The 21,891-nt window shown below is 37.4% G+C and overlaps 1 protein-coding gene across 4 annotated transcripts in view; it reads left to right on the plus strand.

The window, feature by feature from the left end:
* TLR1 (toll like receptor 1) overlaps window positions 1–16,244 on the plus strand; it is a 48,594-nt gene extending 32,350 nt beyond the window's left edge. For 2 of the 4 annotated variants that reach the window (XM_003985440.4, XM_011281921.3), the window contains exon 2: window positions 12,215–16,244. In XM_003985440.4, the coding sequence (XP_003985489.4) occupies window positions 12,282–14,651 (2,370 nt within the window). In that variant the 5' untranslated portion in view covers window positions 12,215–12,281 and the 3' untranslated portion in view covers window positions 14,652–16,244. Of the gene's footprint in view, window positions 1–3,548; window positions 3,726–4,760; window positions 4,856–12,214 lie in introns of those variants that run through there. The other 2 variants (XM_045056468.1, XM_019829647.3) reach the window with 2 other exon arrangements.
* Window positions 16,245–21,891: the final 5,647 nt, after the last annotated feature.

Raw genomic sequence — 21,891 nt, forward strand, 5'->3', positions numbered from 1 at the left:
CCTGTGACTTTCCTGAACTTCACGTATCAGTTCTAGCAGTTTTGTGGTGGAGTCTGGGTTTTCCATACAGAGTATCATGTCATCTGCGAAGAGTGAAACTTTGACTTCTTTCTTGCTGATTTGAATGCCTTTTATTTCTTTTTGTTTTCTGATTGCTGAGGCTAGGACTCCTAGTACTATGTTAAACCACAGTGGTGAGAGTGAACATCCTTGTTCCTTAGGGGGAAAGCTCTGTTTTTCCCCTTTGAGGATGATATTAGGAGTGTGTCTTCCATATATGGCTTTTATGATCTTGAGGTATGCTCCTTCTATCCCTACTTTCTTGAGGGTTTTCATCAAGAAAAGATGCTGTATTTTGTCAAATGCTTTCTCTGCATCTATCGAGAGGAGGTTCTTGCTTGTCCTTTCTTTTATTGATGTGATGTATCACATTGATTGTTTTGCAGATATTGAACCAGTTCTGCATCCCAGGTATAAATCCCACTTGGTCGTGGTGAATAATTTTTTTAATGTATTGTTGGATCTTATTGGCTAGTATCTTGTTGAGAAATTTTGCATCCATGTTCATCAGGGAAATTGGTCTATACTTCTCCTTTCTAGTGGGGTCTTTGGTTTTAGAATCAAGGTAATGCTGGCCTTGTAGAATGAGTTTGGAAAATTTTCTTCCATTTCTATTTTTTGGAACAGTTTCAAAAGAGTAGGTGCTAACTCTTCTTTAAATGTTTGGCAAAATTCCCCTGGAAAGCCATCTGGTGCTGAACTGTGGTTTGTTGGGAGAATTTTGATTACTAATTCGATTTCTTTACTGGTTATGGGTCTGTTCAAATTTCTATCTCTTCCTGTTTCAGTTTTGGTAGTTTACATGTTTCTAGGAATTTGTACGTTTCTTCCAGATTGCCCATTTTATTGGCATATAATTGTTCCTAATATTCACTTATTGTTTGTATTTCTGTTGTGTTGGTTGTGATCTCTCCTGTTTCAATCTTGATTTTATTTATTTGGGTCCTTTCCTTTTTCTTTTTAATCAAAGTAGCTAGTGGTTTATCAATTTTGTTAATTCTTTCAAAGAACCAGCTTCTGGTTTCACTGATCTATTCTCCTGTTTTTTGTTATTGTTGTTTTGATAGTATTTATTTCTGCTCTAATCTTTATTATTTCCTGTCTCCTGCTGGTTTGAGGTTTTATTTGCTGTTCTTTTTCCTGCTCTTTAAGGTGTAAGGTTAGGATGTGTATCTCTGACCGTTCTTCCTTCTTTAGAAGGCCTGGATTGCTACATACTTCCCTCTTCTGACCAACTTTGCTGTGTCCCAGAGGTTTGGGGCTGTGGTGTTATCATTTTCATTGGCTTCCATATACTTTCTAATTTCCTCTTTAGCTTCTTGGTTAGCCCATTCAGTCTTTAGTAGGATGGTCTTTAGTCTCCAAGTATTTGTTGTCTTTCCACATTTTTTCTTGTGGTTGATTTTGAGTTTCATAGCATTGTGGTCTGAAAATATGCACAATATTATCTCCATTTTTTGTACTTGTTGAGGGCTGATTTGTGTCCCAGTATGTGATCTGATCTGGAGAATGTTCCATGAATGTGTATTCTGCTGTTTTAGGATGAAACGTTCTGAATATATCTGATAAGTCCATCCAGTCCAGTGTGGCATTCAAGGCCATTGTTTCCTTGTTGATTTTCTGTTTAGATGATCTGTCATTGTTGTAAGTGGGGCGTTGACGTCCCCTACTATTATGGCATTGTTATCTATCAGTTTCTTTATGTTTGTGATTAATTGATTTGTATATTTGGGTGCTTTCACATTTGGAGCATAAATGTTTACAATTGTTAGATCTTCTTAGTGGATAGACTCCTTAATTATGATATAAGGCCTTCTTCATCTCTTGTTACAGTCTTTATTTTAATGTCTGGATTGTCTGATATAAGTGTGGCTACTCCGGCTTTCTTTTGGTGACCATTAGCATGATAGATGGTTCTCCATCCCCTTACTTTCAATCTGAAGGTTTCTTTGGTTTAAAATGGGTCTCTTGTAAACAGCATGTAGATGGATATTGTTTTCTTATCCATTCTGTTACCCTGTGTCTTTTGATTGGAGCATCCGGTCCATTGACGTTTAGAATGAGTGCTGAAAGATATGAATTTATTGCCATTATGTTCCCTGTAGAGTTGGAGTTTCTAGTGGTGTTCTCTGGTCCTTTCTAGTCTTTGTTGCTTTGGTCTTTTTTTTTTTTTAATCTTTTCTTCCCTTAGAGAGTCCCCCTTAAAATTTCTTACAGGGCTGGTTTAGTAGTCACAAACCACTTTAATTTTTGTTTGTCTGGGAAACTTTTTATCTCCCCTTCTATTTTGAATGACAGTCTTGGTGGATAAAGAATTCTTGGCTATATATTTTTCCAATTCTGCACTTTGAATATATCCTGCCACTCCTTTCTGGCTTGCCAAGTTTCTGTGGATAGGTCTGCTGTGAACCTGATCTGTCTTCCCTTGTAGGTTAAGGACTCTTTTTCCCTTTCTGCTTTCATGATTCTTTCTTGGCCTGAGTCTTTTGTGAATTTGGCTATGATAACCCTTGTTGATGGACAGTTTTTGTTGAACCTAATGGGAGTCCTCTGTGCTTTCTGGATTTTAATGTCTGTGTCTTTCCCCAGGTTAGGAAAGGTTTCCACTATGATTTGCTCACATAACCGTTCTACCCCTTTTTCTCTCTCTTCATCTTCTGGGACCCCTCTGATTCTGATGTAGTTCCTTTTTAATGAGTCACTGATTTCTCTAATTCTTAAATTGTGCTCTTTTGCCTTAGTCTCCCTCTTTTTTCTGCTTCATTGTTCTCCACAAGTTTTTCCTCTCTATTGCTGATTCACTGCTCTGCCTCATTCATCCTTGCTGCTGTGGCATCCATCAAGATTGCAGCTCGGTTATAACATTTTTTATTTCATTCTGACTAGCTTTTATCTCCGCAGAAAGGGATTCTAATCTGTTTTCAATCCCAGCTGGTATTCTTATTATCGTGATTCTAAATTCTGGTTCAGACATCTTGCTTTTATCTGTGTTGATTAAGTCCCTGGCTGCCCTTTCTTCCTGTTCTTTCTTTTGGGGTAAATCCCTTCATTTTGTAATTTTGAAGGAAGAAAAGAAATTAATAAGGTAAAAAAAAGTAAAATTAAAAAATTAAGAATACAAAAAAATCAAATAAAGGATGCTAAATCCTAGGTGTGTCCTGATTTGGTTGTTGAAAGGAGCTTGACAGGTTAGAGAAAAAAAGGGAAAGAAAAGAAAAGAAAAGAGGAAAATGCTTGCAAATTTGAAAAAAATGAATACAATTAAATTGAGTAAAATGAAATACTGGAAGTAAAAAATAAAATTTGAAAATTTTACAGAAAAGTAAAAAGATATAGTAGAAAAAATTAAAGAAAAATATTTTCAATAGAATGGAAACTAAAAATAATTTTTTTCTCTTTTTGTATTCAAGAATAAGAAAAGAAAAGAAAAAAAATTGGATAGATGGACCAGCAAAAAGACTGAACTATGATTGAAATTACATCGGTTTCCCCTGGAAGTCAAACTATGAAGCACTTTATAATCTGTAAACTAAGCAGGTGGAGAGACTTGTGTCGTTCTTGAAGAGTGAGGTTTGCCAAGTTGGGCAGAGCTCAGTGTAATGGCTCCATTTTCCACTAGAAGGCACTGCGTAGCTTACTGGGATGGATTGTTGTGGCACTTGTAGGTGTGTATGCACATGCGTAGGAGGGGTGAAGATGGCATCACCCAGGTGCCCAGTCTCTAGTATCAGAACTCTGTACTTATAGTTTGTCTCTATACTCTTTCCGACCAGCAGTTGCACACCCTTCCTTTGTCTCCAGCTTTCCGCTCCCTGTTTTTATATTATTCTTGCTTCCTTTCCCTTATGTTCATCTATTTTGTATCTTAAATTCCACATATAAGTGAAATCGTATATTTATCTTTCTCTGACTTATTTCACTTGCCATAATACAATCTAGTTCCATCCACGCTGTTGCAAATGGCAAGACTTCATTATTTTTCATTGCCAAGTAACATTCCATTGAATATATATGCCACACCTTCTTTATCCATTCATCAGCTGATGGACATTTGGCCTCTTTCCATAATTTGGCTATTTTCGATAGTGCTGCTATAAACATGGGGGTACAGGTGCCCCTTCAAATCAGCATTTTTGTATCCTTTGAATGAATACCTATTAGTGCAATTGTTGGGTCATAGAGTAGTTCTATTTTTTTTTGAGGAACCTCCATACTGTTTCCTAGAGAGTGGCTGCACCAGTTTGAATTCCCACCAGCAGTGCAAAAGGGTTCATCTTTCTCTGCATCCTCACCAACATCTGTTGTTGCCTGAGTTGTTAATTTTAGCTGTTCTGTCAGGTGTGAGGTGGTATCTCATTGCGGTTTTGATTTTCATTTCCCTGATAATAAGTGATGTTGAGCATTTTTCATGTGTCTTCTAGCCACCTGGAGATCTTCTTTGGAAGAAGAGAAGAAAAGAAAATCTTTTGCCCATTTCTTCACTGGATTATTTGTGTTTTTTGGGGGGGGCATGTTGATTTTGATAAGTTTTTTATAGATTTTGGATACTAACCCTTTACCTAATATGTCATTTGAAAATATCTTCTCCCATTCTGTTGGTTGCCTTTTAGTTTTGCTGATTGTTTCCTTCGCTGTGCAGAAGCTTTTTAACTTGATGAGGTCCCAATGGTTCATTTTGCTTTTGTTTCCCATACCTCCAGAGACACATCAAGTAAGAAGTTATGGGACTGAGGTCAAAGAGGTTGTTGCCTGTTTTCTCCTCTAGGATTTGGATGGCTTCCTGTCTTACGTTTAGGTATTTCATCCATTTTGAGTTTATTTTTGTGTATGGTGTAAGAAAGTGGTCCAGTTTTCCCAACACTATTTGCTGAAGAGACTTTTCTTTTCTATTGGATATTTTTTCCTGCTTTGTCAAAGATTAGTTGGTCATAGGTTTGTGGGTCTATTTCTGGGTTCTGGAAAACTATTCTGGGTTTTTGATCTATGTGTCTGTTTTTGTGCCAGTACCAGACTGTCTTGATGATTACAGCTTTGAAATACAGCTTGAAGTCTGGAATTGTGATGCCTCCAACTTGGGTTATCTTTTTCAGGATTGATTTGGCTATTTGGGGTCTATTGTGGATCCATACAAATTCTAGTATTGTTTGTTTGAGCTCTGTGAAAAATGCTATTGGTATTTTGATAGGAATTGCATTAAATGTGTACACTGTTTTGGGTAGTATAGACATTTTAACAATATTTATTCTTCCAATCCACGAGTGTGGAATGTTTTTCCATTTTTTGTGTCTTCTTTAATATCTTTCATAAGCTTTCTATAGTTTTCAGTGTATAGATTTTTCACCTCTTTGGTTAGGCTTATTCCTAGGTATTTTATGTTTTTTGGTGCAATTGTAAATGGGATCGATTCCTTGATTTCTCTTTCTGCTGCTTCCTTATTGGTGTACAGAAATGCAAGTGAGGGGCACCTGGGTGGCTCAGTCAATTAAGCATCTGATTTCAGTTCAGGTCATGATCTCGCAGTTTGTGTGTTCAAGCTCCGTGTTGGGCTCTGTGCCGACAGCTCAGAGCCTGGAGTCTCCTTTGGATTCTGTGTCTCCCTCTCTCTCTGCCCCTCCCCTGCTCATGCTCTGTCTCTCTAGCTCTCTTAAAAATAAATAAAACATTTAAAAAATTTTTTTATAAAACCACACTAAAAAAATGCAACCGATTTCTGTAATTGATTTTATATCCTGCAACTTTCCTGAGTTACATATTAGTTCTAGCAGGACTTGATAGAGTCTTCTGGGTTTTCCACATAGGGTATCATGTCATCTGCGAAGAGTGAAACTTTGAATTCCTTCTTGCCAATTTGGATGCCTTTTATTTCTTTGCATTGTCCAATTTCTGAGGCTAGGACTTCTGGTACTATGTTGACTAACAGTAGTGAGAGTGGACATCCTTGTCGTGTTCCTGACCTTAGGGGGAAAGCTCTCAGTTTTTCCCCATTGAGGATGATATTAGGGGTGTGTCTTTTTTATATGGCTTTTATGATCTTGACGTATGATCTCTCTATCCCTACTTTCTTGAGGGTTTTTATCAAGAAATGATGCTGTATTTTGTCAAATGCTTTCTCTGCATCTCTTGAGAGGATCATGTGATTCTTATCCTCTCTTTTATTAATGTGATATATCATATTGAGTGATTTGCAGATATTGAGCCAGCCCTGCAGCCCAGGAATAAATCCCACTTGATCGTGGTGAATATTTCTTTTAATGAATTGTTGGATCCAGTTTGCTAGTATCTTTTGAGAATTTTTGCATCTATGTTCATCAGAGAAATTGGTCTATAATTCTCCTTTAGTGGAGTCTTTGGTTTTGGAATCGAGGTAGTGCTGGCCTCAAAGAATGAGTTTGGAAGTTTTCCTTCCATTTCTATTTTTTGGAACAGCTTCAAGAGAATAGGTGTTTACTCTTCTTTATATGTTTGGTGGAATTCCCCTGGAACGCCATCTGGCACTGGACTCTTGTTTGTTTGGAAATTTTTGATTACTGATTGAATTTCTTTACTCGTTATGGGGTCTGTTCAAATTTTCTACGTCTTCTTGTTTCAGTTTTGGTAGTTTACATGTTTCTAGGAATTTGTCCATTTCTTCCAGATTGCCCAATTTGTTGGCCTATAATTGTTCATAATATTCTCTTATTATTTTTTGTATTTCTGAGGTTTTGGTTGTGATCTCTCCTCTTTCATTTGTGATTTTATTTTTTGGGGCCCTTTCCTTTTTCTTTTTCATCAGTCAGGCTAGGTGTTTACCAATTTTGTTAATTCTTTCAAAGAATCAGCTCCTGGATTTGTTGACCTGTTCTACTGCTTTTTTAAAAATTTTGATATCATTGATTTCTCCTCTAATCTTTATCATTTCCCTTCTTCTGGTTTTGGGTATTATTTGCTGTTCTTTTTCTGGCTCTTTAAGGTATAAGATTAGGTTATGTATTTGAGACTTTCTTCCTTCTTTAGGAAGTCCTGGATTGCTGTATACTTCCCTCATATGACTGCCTTTGTTGCATCCTAAACGATTGGGGCTGTTGTGTTTTCATTTTTATTGGCTTTCACGTACTTTTTAATTTCCTCTTTAATTTCTTGGTTAACCCATTCATTCTTTAGTAGGTTGTTCTTCAATCTCCAAGTATTCATGGTCTTTCCATTTTTTCTTGTGATTCGTTTCAAGTTTCATAGCATTGTGGCCTGAAAATATGCAAGGTATGATCTCGATCTTTTTTACTTGTTGAGGGCTGATCTGTGTCCCAGTGTGTGATCTATTCTGGAGAATATTCCATGTGCATTTGAGAAGAATGTGTATTCTGCTGCTGTAGGATAAAATGTTCTGACTGTATCTGTTAAGTCTATCCAGTCAAGTGTATCATTCAAAGCCCTTCTTTCCTTCTTGATTTTCTGCTTAGATGATCTGTCCATTGCTGTATGTGGGATGTTGAATTCCCTACTATTATGGTATTGTTATCAATGAGTGTCTTTATGTTTGTGATTAATTGATTTATATATTTGGGTGCTTCATGTTGGGGACATAAATTGTTACAATTGTTAGATCTTGGTGGATAGACCCCTTAATTATGATATAATACCCTTATTCATCTCTTGTTACAGTCTGTGTTTTAAAATCTAGATCGTCTGATATAAGTATGGCTGCTCCAGCTTTCTTTTAATGACCATTAGCATGATAAGACTGTTCTCCATCCCCTTCCTTTCAATCTGCAGGTGTCTCTAGGTCTAAAATGGGTCTCTTATAAGCAGCATATAGATGGGTCTTGTTTTCTTATCCATTCTGATACCCTATGTCTTTTGATTGGAGCATTTAGTTTATTGACATTTAGAGTGAGTACTTAAGATATGAATTTAGTGCCAGTGTGTTGCCTGTAGAATTGGTGTTTCTGGTGATGTTCTCTGGTCCTTTCTAGTCTTTGTTGCTTTTGTTTGATTTTGTTTTGTTTTGTTTTGTTTCATCTTTTCTCTATTCAAGGAGTCCCCCTTAAAAATTTTTGCAGGGTTGGTTTAGTGGTCATGAACTTCTGTAGTTTTTGTTTGTCTGGGAAACTCTTTCTCTCTTTGTATTTTGTTTGCTTTTTTTTTTTTAATTTTTTTTTAACGTTTATTTATTTTTGAGACAGAGAGAGACAGAGCATGAACAGGGGAGGAGCAGAGAGAGAGGGAGACACAGAATCTGAAACAGGCTCCAGGCTCTGAGCTGTCAGCACAGAGCCCGACGTGGGGCTCGAACTCACGGACCGCGAGATCATGACCTGAGCCGAAGTCAGACACTTAACCGACCAAGCCACCCAAGCGCTCCTCTCTTTGTATTTTGTTTTTTGTTTTTTTTTTAATTTTTTTTTCAACGTTTATTTATTTTTGGGACAGAGAGAGACAGAGCATGAACGGGGGAGGGGCAGAGAGAGAGGGAGACACAGAATCGGAAACAGGCTCCAGGCTCTGAGCCGTCAGCCCAGAGCCCGACGTGGGGCTCGAACTCACGGACCGCGAGATCGTGACCTGGCTGAAGTCGGACGCTTAACCGACTGCGCCACCCAGGCGCCCCTCTCTTTGTATTTTGAATGAGAGTCTTGCTGGATAAAGAATTCTTGGCTGCATATTTTTCCTCTTCAGTACATTGAACATATCCTGCCACTCCTTTATGGCCTGCTAAGTTTCTGTGTATAGGTCTACTGTGAACCAGATATGTCTTCTCTTATAGGTTAAGTACTTTTTTCCCCTTGCTGCTTTCATAATTCTTTGTCTGTGTATTTTGTGTATTTGACTATGATATGCCTTGTTGATGGTCAATTTTTGTTGAATCTAATGGGAGTTCTCTGTGCTTCTTGGATTTTGGTGTTTGTGTCCTTGACCAGATTAGGAAAATTTTCCACTGTAATTTGCTCACACAAACCTTCTGCCCCCTTTTCTCTCTCTTCATCTTATGGGACTCCTATGATTCAGGTGTTATTCCTTTTTAATAAGTCACTGAGTTCTCTAAGTCTTATATCATGCACTTTTGCCTCTGTTTCCCTCTTTTTTTCTACTTCATTACTCCATAATTTTGTCTTATATATTGATGATTCACTGCTCTGCTTGATCCATTTTTGCCATTGTGGCATGGATTTGAGATTGCATCTTGGTTATAGCATTTTTAATTTCATCCTGACCAGATTTTACTTCTTTTATCTCCACAGAAAGTGATTCTATGCTTTTCTCAACCCCAGGTAGTATTCTTTTTGCCACGGTTCTATATTCTAGTTCATACATTTTGCTTATATCTGCGTTGATTAAGCCCCTGACTGTCATTTCTTCTGCTCTTTCTTTTGGGATGAATTTCTTTGTTTTATCATTTTGGAGGAAGAAAAAAAACTAATAAAATAAAGTAAAAATTAAAAAATTAAAAGCAAAACAAATCAAATGAAGGAAACTAGATCCTAGCTGTGTTTTGGTCTGCTTGTTGAAAGAAGCTTGATGGAATACAGAAAAATTGAAAAGAAAAGAAAGAAAAGGAAAAAAGTTAAGAAAATTTTAAATTTAAAAAATTATGTAGTAAAATAGAATAAAATGAAATTAAGAAAATGAAATAGAATAAAAGTTTAAAAATAATAAAGAATAAAGTAAATAATTAAACATTTTAATTAAAAAATAAAATAAAAATAAAATTTTCTCTTTATACAAGACAAAGAAAAAGAAAAAAAAAACAATTTAAGCAAAAAAAAAAAATGAATAAATGAACCAGCAAACACAGTGAAACTTGAATGAAGTTAAATTCAGTCTCCCCTAGAACTGAAACTATGAACTATGTCCTAGAACTGGACACTTTGCAGATGGAGTGACTTATGCTCATCTTCTAGAGGTTGTTCTTGGAGAGCACAGTTGGGCGGGGCTTGGTGTAACATCTGCCTTCTCCACTAGGTGGTGCTGCTTAGCTTACTGGTGTGGATCAGCATGGCAGGCATGCTCATGCCCATGTGCATGCATGGGAGAGGTGGAAATGGCTTCACTCAGCTCCCTATTCTCTGGCACAGGAACTTCACGCTCTCACTGATCCATGATCAAGCACCCCTTCTTTGTCTCAGGCCTCTGTCCATTCCCTGCCTCTAACCTGTCCGTGTCCAAGCCATCCACCTCCCAGGTGGCACCTCCCTGCAGAGTTTTATCTTAGATGGGGTTGTGTTTCAAAACCCCACACTTCAGAGATCTATGCAGCTTGGATCCACACTGACTCTCTGGGGGAGGGTCTTGCTGAACAATGGCCAGGTACTGACTTGCCCCAGAAAACATTCATGAGATCACACAGTGGCAGAAGTTCAGAGATTATGGTATATCACAACACACAACTAGTGCCAGGTTTCATCCCACTCTGGAGTCATTTTCCCAATCCCAGCAAAGATGGTTGCTCTCCAGGGTCCGCTGGGAGCTTTGCCTTTGGGGAGGCTTTATGGCCTCTACCAAATGGTTTCCAAGCAGGGGAACCATTTCTCCCCATTGCACAGGGACTCCTCAGACGCTGCTGCCTGCATCTGGGGATTCGCCCTACTTCCTTACCGGAGCATCACCAGGCACTGAACTCCAGAACTTCAGACTTTGTGCTCTACTGTTTATAGAATCTTGGTGTTATTGAAACTCTCCTTTCTCCCCATCAGTGGTTTTGGGCAACACATTTCTTGTTCAGTCCTCTGTGTTTTCACTCTTTCTCTCTCTCTCCTACTACTTTCGGGCGAGTATTTTTCCTTCACTCTCCTGATGCACTGCAGTCTCCTCCTTTCTCTATCTTCTGTCTGCAAAAAGAGCTCCTTACCCTCTGTGGCTTTTCTCTCCCCCGTTCACCTCTCCACACCATGTACCTGCTGAGTTCTGTGGCTCAGGTTATGCAAATTATTGTGTTAATCCTCAGATCAATTTTCTAGGTGTACAAAATGGTTTGGTGCTGATCTAGCTTCATTGCAGAGATGAGACAAGCTGAGGGTCTTCATGCTGCTCCACCATCTTATATCCTCCCTTCCTACCATTATTCTTGATTCATTTACTCTGCTTAAGTTTTCCATGTCATTTACTACTACATGAAATTATATTTAGTCATTCGTTTTCTGTCTACCCACCAGAGAATAAACCCCTTGAGAATTAGGGCTTTATTTTGTTCACGGCTTTACCTCTAGTTCCTAAAACATGGCCAGTAGATTATAAATAAATACTGGATGAATAAACAAATGGATGAATAAATGGATTTTGAGAGACCTTTAGTTATCTAATTACCTTTTGAATAATACCAAAGTTAGGCATGAAGCCATGTGTAAATAATGGAAAGTAATGCAAAAAAGCCTGAATTCAACCCCATGTGAAAGGAACTCTTAAGAAAGCCATGAGGTGGTGCATGTCAAAAGTAGAAAACATACCAGCTGTGAATCCTAGCTTGAATTCTATATGATCTTGGGAAGGTTGTGGTCAGTGGACTTTCCATAAATATGTAAAACTACCTGTATTAGTTTCCTGTGGCTGCTATAACAAATTACCATACACTTGGTGGCTAAAAACAACAGAAATTTATTCTCTCATGGTTCTGGAGACCAGAAGTCTAAAATCAAGGTGTTGGTAGCACTAAGCTCTCTCTAAAGCCTCTTTCAGCTTCTGGTAGCTGTCGGCATTCCTTGGTTTGTGGCTGTATCTGATCCAATTTCTGCCTCCATCTTCAGATGGCCTTCTCTGTGTCTCTATTATCTCCATCAAATATCCCTCTGCTTTTCTCTTATAAGAACGCTTGTCACTGGATTTAGAGACCACCTGGATAATCCAGGATGATCCCCTCATCTAAAGATCCTTAACTTAATCATCTCTACAAAGATCCTTTTTCCAAGTTAGGTAATATTCACAGTTTCTGGTGATTAGGACAGAGTTACAAGGTGTATATCTTTTGGGTGACATCACCATTCAACCCATTACACCATGCATATTAAAAGTTATTTGATTAGAGGTAGTATAATTGTTTATCAATATGTGTATTTCCCTGGTTTCAGATTGTGTGACTTCAAAGAATGTAGACTTCATTTTATGAGTCCCTAGGAAAAAATGTTTCATGCCAGTCATGCCTAGTTTAATACAATTATTTAAAGTGGATTTTTTTTTTTTTTTTTAGGATTTGTACCTGTATCAAGATGCTCTAAAGGATAACAACTATTCTTAGGAATGTCTAATATTACAAAATGATGAAAACTAATTCTAGCATCTTCCATTTTGCCATCATCTTCATGTTAATACTTGAGACCAAAATCCAACTGACTGATGAAAGTGAATTTTTGGTTGACAGATCAGAATCAAGTCTCTTTCATGTTCCCAAAAACCTATCCCTGAAAACAACAGTCTTAAATATATCACAAAACTATATATCTGAGCTTCGGACTTCTGACATCGTCTCACTATCAAAGCTAAGGATTTTGATAGTTTCTCATAACAGAATTCAATATCTTGATATTAGTGTTTTCAAATTCAACCAGGAATTGGAATATTTGGATTTGTCCCACAATGAATTGTGGAAGATTTCTTGCCATCCTACTGTGAATCTCAAGCATTTAGACCTCTCATTTAATGCATTTGTTGGCCTACCCATATGCAAAGAGTTTGGCAATATGTCTCAACTAGAATTTCTGGGGTTGAGTGCCACACAATTACAAAAATCTAGTGTGCTACCAATTGCTTCTTTGCATATAAGTAAGGTTTTACTGGTCTTAGGAGACACTTATGGGGAAAAAGAAGACCCTGAGAGCCTTCAAAACTTTAATATAGAAAGTCTACACATTATTTTCCCCACAAGAAAAGAATTCAGTTTTATTTTGGATGTATCAGTCAGCACAGCAGTAAGCCTGGAACTTTCCAATATCAAATGTGTGCTAGATGATAATGGATGTTCTTATTTCCAAAATGTTCTGTTAAAACTTCAGAACAACTCAAGGTTATCAAATCTTACTTTAAACAACATTGAAACAACTTGGAATTTTTTCATTATGATCATCCAGTTGGTTTGGCATACAAGCATAAAGTATTTCTCAATTTCAAATGTAAAACTACAAGGTCACCTTGACTTCAGAGATTTTGATTATTCGAACACTTCACTGAAGGCCTTCTCTATACACCAAGTGGTCACTGATGTGTTCAGTTTTCCACAAAGTTATATCTATAAAATCTTTTCAAATATGAACGTCCAAAATTTCACAGTGTCTGGTACACATATGGTCCACATGGTTTGTCCATCCCAAATTAGCACATTTTTATATTTGGATTTTTCTAATAATCTCTTAACAGACATGGTTTTCAAAAACTGTGGAAACTTGGCTAAATTAGAGACACTTAGTTTACAAATGAATCAATTAAAAGAACTTGCAAGTATAGTTTATATGACCAAAGAGATGAAGTCTCTACAACAATTGGATGTTAGTCAGAATTCTCTAAGGTATGATAAAAATGAAGGAGATTGCTCTTGGACTACAAGTTTATTAAGTTTAAATATGTCTTCAAATATACTTACGGACTCTGTTTTCAGATGTTTACCTCCTAAGGTCAAGGTACTTGATCTTCACAATAACCAAATAAGAAGCATTCCTAAACCAATCATGAAACTAGAAGCTTTGCAAGAACTCAATGTTGCCTCCAATTCCTTAGCCCACCTTCCTGACTGTGGAGCTTTTAGCAGCCTTTCTGTACTGATCATTGACCATAATTCAATTTCCAACCCATCAGCTGATTTCTTCCACAGCTGCCAGAAGATTAGGTCCATAAGAGCAGGAAACAATCCATTCCAATGCACCTGTGAACTAAGAGAATTTATCCAGAATATAGGCCAAGTATCAAGTGAAGTGGTAGAGGGTTGGCCTGATTCTTATAAGTGTGACTATCCAGAAAGGTATAAAGGAACCCCACTAAAGGACTTTCATGTGTCTCAGTTATCCTGCAACACAGCTCTGCTGCTTGTCACCATTGGGGTCACTGTGCTGGTGTTGACTGTTACTGTGACTGCCCTCTGTATGTACTTTGATCTGCCCTGGTATCTCAGGATGGTGTGTCAGTGGACCCAGACCCGGCACAGGGCAAGGAAACTACCCTTAGAAGAACTCCAAAGAACCCTTCAGTTCCACGCTTTTATTTCATATAGTGGGCATGATTCTGTGTGGGTGAAGAGTGAATTATTACCAAACCTAGAAAAAGAAGACCTAAGGATTTGTCTCCATGAGAGAAACTTTGTTCCTGGCAAGAGCATTGTGGAGAATATCATCAACTGCATTGAAAAAAGTTACAAGTCCATCTTTGTTTTGTCTCCCAACTTTGTTCAGAGTGAGTGGTGTCATTATGAACTCTACTTTGCCCACCACAATCTATTTCATGAAGGTTTTGATAACTTAATTTTGATCTTGCTGGAGCCTATTCCACAGTATTCCATTCCTAGCAGCTATCACAAGCTCAAAAATCTCATGGCACGAAGGACTTATTTGGAATGGCCCAAGGAGAAGAGCAAACATGGACTTTTTTGGGCTAACCTAAGAGCAGCTATTAATGTTAAATTGATGGAGCGAGCAAAATAAATAGATCACACATAGATCAAAAAATATATGTGTGCTGCTTTTGGAAAAATGTTGCTGCTTTTGGAAGTTCCAACAATGACTTTATTTTCATCAACACAAATCTAAATGCAATTTTGAATGTGTGATGCAGATAAACACATGTACTTTCAGGCTCCAGTTCACCATTTACATATGGCAATGAAAATTAATGGAATAATTTTAAACAGTTAATGTCTAACACATAACTCATTTTTTCTTTTCTCCTTCCTTCCTTCCTTCCTTCCTTCCTTCCTTCCTTCCTTCCTTCCTTCCTCTAGCCCTGAATTCATTGAATTTGTCATGTAATCAAGAGAAGTAGCTGTTTAAACAACTTTAGTTTCTATAGCAGATATCTATAGCTATTGATGCCCTTCTCATTTCTACTCAGGTTTGCCCCTGCATGTTGAAAGCTACTTATTGCTAATGCTGTAGGCTCTTTGCCTGAAGGATTTTCTCTTGGCCATGATAATCCACTTTGCTCACACAAAGGGCAATTTAGAAATGCTGGATATTTTTCTTGGAGGGAGTTCTCAACCAATGTCAGGAGAACTGGCAGATAAATACCCCAAATTTCTCACCCATTTTGGGGATAAATCTGGGGTGTGCTTTATACTATCCCTGAGTTCCCCAGTAGAATGGAATTCTAATTCTCCATGGTAGAAATAACTTAATAAATGTATTTTTTATGGCTTCCTTTCTACGCTTATCTCATATCCTCATTTCTTCAAGGGTGTTTCCTGAGATCACCTCTGAAATAAACTACTTGTAGTTGAATAATTGTCTCAGGGTCTGCATTTGGAGGAACCCAAACTAAGAGTGAGTTACATCTCAGGTCAAATGGAAATTCTGAGTCTGTTTTTTTTTGTGGCTGGATATCTTGCTGAGATTCTAGCTGCCTAACCTAGCATGCACGGGTGACTTTACTCCTTTGATCAGAAGGAGGAATACAGTCCACATGTACTGTTTCTATACATAGTATTCTTGTCTTTAGGAACTATTAAACTAGGGCATGAACAGATTAGAACATTGCAAGGAATGGGCCATGTTAGATATGTTTTCTAGCACAATTTTATCATATTTTTTTAATATTCATGAATAATTCTCCCTGTCTATCCTTTTAGTCTAACTGCTAGCTCTGGGCAGGTATAGTCAGAGAGCATCTTGTCATAGCTGCACCATGTATCTCTCAGTTTATGCCCTGTGGCTTCATTAATAGCACTGCACATGATATTTGTAGAAGCCTGTTAAACCATTCTGATAGATGCATAAACCTGGAAGTGCCAGAGATATACCTTGAGGAGATTTTTTGACCACTTAAGGAATGGGACCTATTAGATAAATATTGCTGTCTTTTATTCTTGGGTAAACATAATTATATTCTACACCATTCCTCAATGAGTTCCTGGTGGGACTGAGGCTTACTCACTCTGAGATTTGCTTTTCTTTCTTCCTTGTTTCATTCTTCTCACTCTCCTCACTCTTGAGCCCTGAGACTACTTCTCCAAACAAATGACCTACACCCAAAGTTCTTATCTCAGTCTCCATTTTTGGAAGAATAAACCAAAATAACACTTACCTGTACTAGTTGCTTCTTGCCCTAATTTACTTAAAGTCGATAAGAGCATATTACATAAAGCCAGAGAAGTAAAATAAAAATCAATGAAGCAAAAATATAAAATGGTATTTCAGAACCATTTAGATTCTTAGAAGTGAAGGTTTTTTCACTGGGCACTGAAGGAAGACTTTAACTTTGGATTTTTCAAAGTATGATGATGAAAAATGGAAAGGCCATTCTAAATAGAGAGATGAAGAGAACAAAGATAGGAATACCCAGGCCTATTTTGGGACTAGTGTCCCAATTTGAATTGGTCATGTAATTTATGAAAAACAACAGTGAGATATAAGCATGAAAAGTTAGACTAAGATCATGTCAAAGTCCTGAAAAGTTAAGCTATGGAGTTAGAACTTAGGGATATAGAAAAGTCATCATTTAAATTCCTATGAGGTATTATAGCAGAAAGGAAACTAAAACCATGAAATATATGCTTAAAAATGTATAAAAGCTTTTGTTCTCTAATGGAAATTGCAACAGTTGTTAGGACTGAATTTTTCTGTTTTCTCTGGGATGATTGCACTTCCTGTATTGAACTTCAAGATTTCATAACCAAGCTTCAATACTCAGCACTAGTTGTGTATTAGTTTTCTAGGGCTGGTGTAAAACAGCACTACAACCTGAGTGGCCTAACCAATAGAAAGGTACTGACTGGCTCACAGTTCTGAAGACTTGACGTCCAATATCAAGGTCTTGGCAGTGTTGGTTCCTTTCGAGGAGTGGGAGGGAAGGATCTGTTTCAGGCCTCTTCTCCTTGGCTTATAGATGACCATATTTCTGTCTTTGTCTTCCCTCTATGTCTGTCTGTTTCCAAACGCCCCACACCTTTAAAAAAAGATTTTATTTTTAAATAATCTCTACACCCAGTGTGGGGCTTAACTTACAATCCTGAGATCATATACTCTACTGACTGGGCCAGCCAGATGCTCCAAATTTCCCTTCTTTTAAATAAGGATGCCAATAATATTGTATTAGAGACCATTCTAATGACCTCATCTTAACTAATAATGTCTACAACAACCTTATTTCCAAATAAGGTCACGTTCTGAGGTACAGGGGTTTAAGCCTTCAACAAATGAATTTTAGGGAGCAAAATTCAACCCATTGCATCTTGCAAGTATAAAAAATCCTTAAAGAGTAATAGAGTCAGTTAAAGTTTATCTAACAAATTAACATTTTAAGAATAGCAGTTACGTCAGTCCTGAATATAAATATCTGATCTCATAAATATTTTTAAGGGGGCTGCTAGAAGTTGAAATTGTATTGGTGGAATCCAAAGAATTCCAAGTTGGAAGATGAAGAATTCAGGTCAGGTCAAAGTATGAACAAATATATAGTAATGAAAATAATAAAGATTTGACAGGTAAATGAGAAAAAATATTGCAGAATGGGTAAATATCCAAGCACTGATTCAGAACATTTGGGTTTCAGTTCTAGCTCCATTACTTCCACTGCTTACTTGCAAAGACCTTGAACAATTTACTTAAACTTTCTAGGCCTAAATTTCATTATTTGTAAAATATGCCCTCAGAGTACCTAGCCAAGACCTTTAGATTTTGGTATGAATTAAAGACTGGTTACAATATGTGCCCCAACTGCACAGTTCACCTGGGCAAGGTTTCCAAATGGTTCTATTGAAGCCTTTTTCCTAGGATTGAGATAAGAGGAAGCACATCTGATCTCTTCTTCAGGATAAATAGAACTCATAATACACCCCAAACTCTCCAAAAATCCTCTTCTAATCTTTAACTCCTCTCAGACTCTCCAACCCCGTTTATTGGCTATAAGTCAGCAAAGGGTTACAAAACCAGTTATCTAATCTCATACTTCACTCCAGAAACCTTAACCAAATTGAGATTAAAATAGTACCATTTTTATCAGCCTGTTATACTAATGAGATTGCAGTCAAATGGGCATTTTATATAGTGATAATAGGAGGGCAAAGTTTTTTGGGAATATATATTAAGGGCTTTAAAATAATCATGTTCTTTGACCTGTAATTCTACTTCCAAAAATCTAGTCTAAGGAAGTAAGTTAAAATGTGGACAAGCATGTTAATTGCAGAGTCATTGTTAACAGTGAAAAATTTGAAACATTCTAAATTTCTAACAATGGAGGAATATACTGTGTTTAGTAACATATTTTATAATCATTAAAAATAGTGTATAGGGTTAAGATGATAAATTTTGTGTTATGTGTTTTTTACCACAATTTGAAAAAATAATGTATAGGAAGTTGTTTTTTTATTAATAGAGAATGCTTATATTACAATATAAATGAAAAACACAGGATGCAAAATATATGTATATCAAGGTTTCATATGTTAAAAATATGCAGGGAAAGAGGTCTAGATGAAAATATACAAAACATTATCATTGCTTACCTGTGTTTGGTGCTTAGTTTTACTTTTATACTTTTCTGTACTTGAAAATTTATAACCAACAAAAGGAAATTATATCAAAACTAAGTCTTAATCAGCTCCCAGATAGAAGGCAAGAAAACAATCTGGGGAGAGACAGTGTGGAAACAACAATCTGAAAAATGTCCAGGGCACACAGAGGGGAGTTATTCCCTATTCTAGAAATGCTCCTCTGAGAGGCAGCATTCACAGAGCCTCTCCAGGAACAAAGGAGATGACTGGTGCCATTTCCCTACCCCGTCCCTCAGCATAAACACAGAGCCACCTGAGGGAAGCAGCTCAGAGAGGACACTGACTGTCTAACTTGCTTACACCAAAGCCCACCCCTCTGTGCTGTTGCAGGACTGTTCTCAGTTAGGCTTGCCTCAGTCCCAGTAGAGTGGGCCCCTTCCCCAGAGGACCAGCACAAACCTCTGCCCACACCATATCTCCTGACCAGAGAGTTCTGCAGGGCCTCAATTCTGGTGGAGTTGGTGTCAGGTCTCATTTCACAAGCAGACCAGAGCACATTTAGATAATACTTGCCACATTCAGGCCAAGGACCAAACAGTGCCCATAGCAAGCAAGGAGAGCCTTTGCAGGTGACTGGCCTGAAGGATGGAGCAGCCAACACACAATAGCAGAGCACACACAGCACACACCAGAGACACTTCTTAAAGCACTAGGCTATGGGCACTATATGACCTCTCCTTCACAAGGCCATTACTCTCATGAGCAGGAGACAGAACTAGTTTTTCTAATACAGCGAAGAAGACAGAGATTTATTCAAAATGCCAAGATGGAGGAATTTATCCCAAATAAAAGAACAAAATAAGGCCACAGCCAGAGCTCTAAGTGAAACATATATAAGTAACATGTCTGATGGAGAATTTAAAGCAGTGATGATGAAGATACTCACTGGGCCTGAGAAAAGAATGTAAGACATCAGTGAGACATTTACCACAGAGATAAAAGAGTTAAGAAAGAATCAATCAGAGATGAAGAATGCAATAAATAAGATTGGAAATAGGTTACTGCAATGAACAGCAGGCTGGAGATAGCAAAGGAATGAATTAGTCACAAAGAAGACAAAATAATGGAAAATAATGAAGCTGAACAAAAGAGAGAATGAAGAATTATGGAACATCAGAATAGATATAGGAAACTCAGTGACATTGATATTACAGGAGTATCCAAAAGAAAAAGAGAGAAAAGGGGGGAAGAAAATTTGTTTGAGAAAATAATAGCTGAAAACTTCCCTAATTTGGGGAAGGAAATGGAGATTCAGATCCAGGAGACACAAAGAATGCCCATTAAAATCAATAAAAGCAGGCCCAAAAGAAGACATATTGTAATTAAATTTGCAAAATATAGTGATACAGAAACAATTTTAAAAGCAGCAAGACAAAAGAAGTCCATAATTTATAAGGGAAAATCTGTAAGTCAAGCTGGATATTTCCCAACAGAAACTTGCAAGCAAGAAGGGAGTGGCATGATATCTTCAAAGTGCTGAATGGGAAAAGTCTGCAGCCAAGAAAGTTCTATGCAGCAAGGCTATCATACAGAATAGAAGGAGAGATAGTTTCCCAGAAAAACAAAAATTAAAGGAGTTTGTGACCACTAAACCAGCTCTGCAAGAAATATTAAAGAGGACTCTGAGCATGAAGAAGAGACCAAAAGTGACAAAGACAAGAAAGGATCAGAAAAAATCTCCAGAAACAACAACAAAACAAGTAATAAAATGGGAATAAATACATATCTATCAATAATTACTTGGAATGTAAATGGACTAAATGCTCCAATCAAAAGACATAGGGTGTCAGAAAGGATAAAAATATGACCTATCGATATGCTGCCTACAAGAAACTCATTTTAGACCTAAAGACATGTACAGATTGAAAGTGAGGGGGTGGGCGCCTGGGTGGCTCAGGTGGTTAAACGTCTGACTTCGGCTCAGGTTACGATCATGCAGTTCGTGAGTTCGAGCCCCGCGTCAGGCTGTGTGCTGACAGTTCAGAGCCTGGAGTCTGCTTTGGATTCTGTGTCTCCCTCTCTCTCTGCCCTTCCCCAGCTCACTATCTGTCTGTCTCTCTCTCTCTCAAAAATAAATAAACGTTAAAAAATATTAAAACAAAAAAGAAGGTGAGGGGGAGAAGAAATATTTAACACTCAATTGGTTGTCAACAGAAATCCAGAGTAGCAATACTTATATTTGGACAAACTAGAGTTTAAAACAAAGACTGGGGGCACCTGGGTGACTCAGTCAGTTGAGCTTCCGACTTCGGCTCAGGTCATGATCTCACTGTTTGTGAGTTCGAGCCCCGCGTCAGGCTCTTTGCTGACAGCTCAGAGCCTGGAGCCTTCTTCGGATTCTGTGTCTCCCTCTCTCTCTGACCCTCCCCCATTCATGCTCTGTCTCTCTCTGTCTCAAAAATAAACATTAAAAAAAATTTTTAAAAAAAGCAAAGACTGTAACAGGAGACAAAGAAGGGCATTACATAATCATAAAGGGGACAATCCAACAAGAAGATAAAACAATTGTAGATATTTATGCACCCAACATGAAGCACCTATATATATATAAAACATTAACAAAGGAACTAATTGATAATAACACAATAATAATAGAGGACTTTAACACCCCACTTACATGAATGGACAGATCATCCATATAGAAAATCAACAAGGAAACAATGGCATTGAATGACACACTGGACCAGATGGACATAACATATATTCAGAACATTCCATCCTAAAACAGCAGAATACACATTCTTTTCATATACATATAGACCATTCTCCAGAATAGATCACATATTAGGTCACAAAACAGGCCTCAACAAACACAAAAATATTGAAATCATACCATGCATCTTTTTGGACCACAACACTATGAAACTAGAAGTCAACCACAAGAAAAAATCTAGGAAGACCACAAATACATGGAGGTTAAATAACATGCTAGTAAACAATGAATGGGTCAACCAGGAAACCAAAGAAGAAATTTTAAAAATACATGGAAACAAATAGAAATTAAAACACAACAGTTCAAAATCTTTGGGATGTAACAAAAGTGGTCCCAAGAGGAAAGTATATAGCAATATAGGCCTATATCAGGAAGCAAGAAAAATCTCAAGTAAACAACCTAACCTTACACCAAAAGAAGCTAGAAAAAGAACAACAAATTAAGCTTAAAGCCAGAAGAAGGAAGG

Source organism: Felis catus, chromosome B1 (assembly GCF_018350175.1).
Source record: "Felis catus isolate Fca126 chromosome B1, F.catus_Fca126_mat1.0, whole genome shotgun sequence".
Lineage (NCBI taxonomy): Eukaryota > Metazoa > Chordata > Mammalia > Carnivora > Felidae > Felis > Felis catus.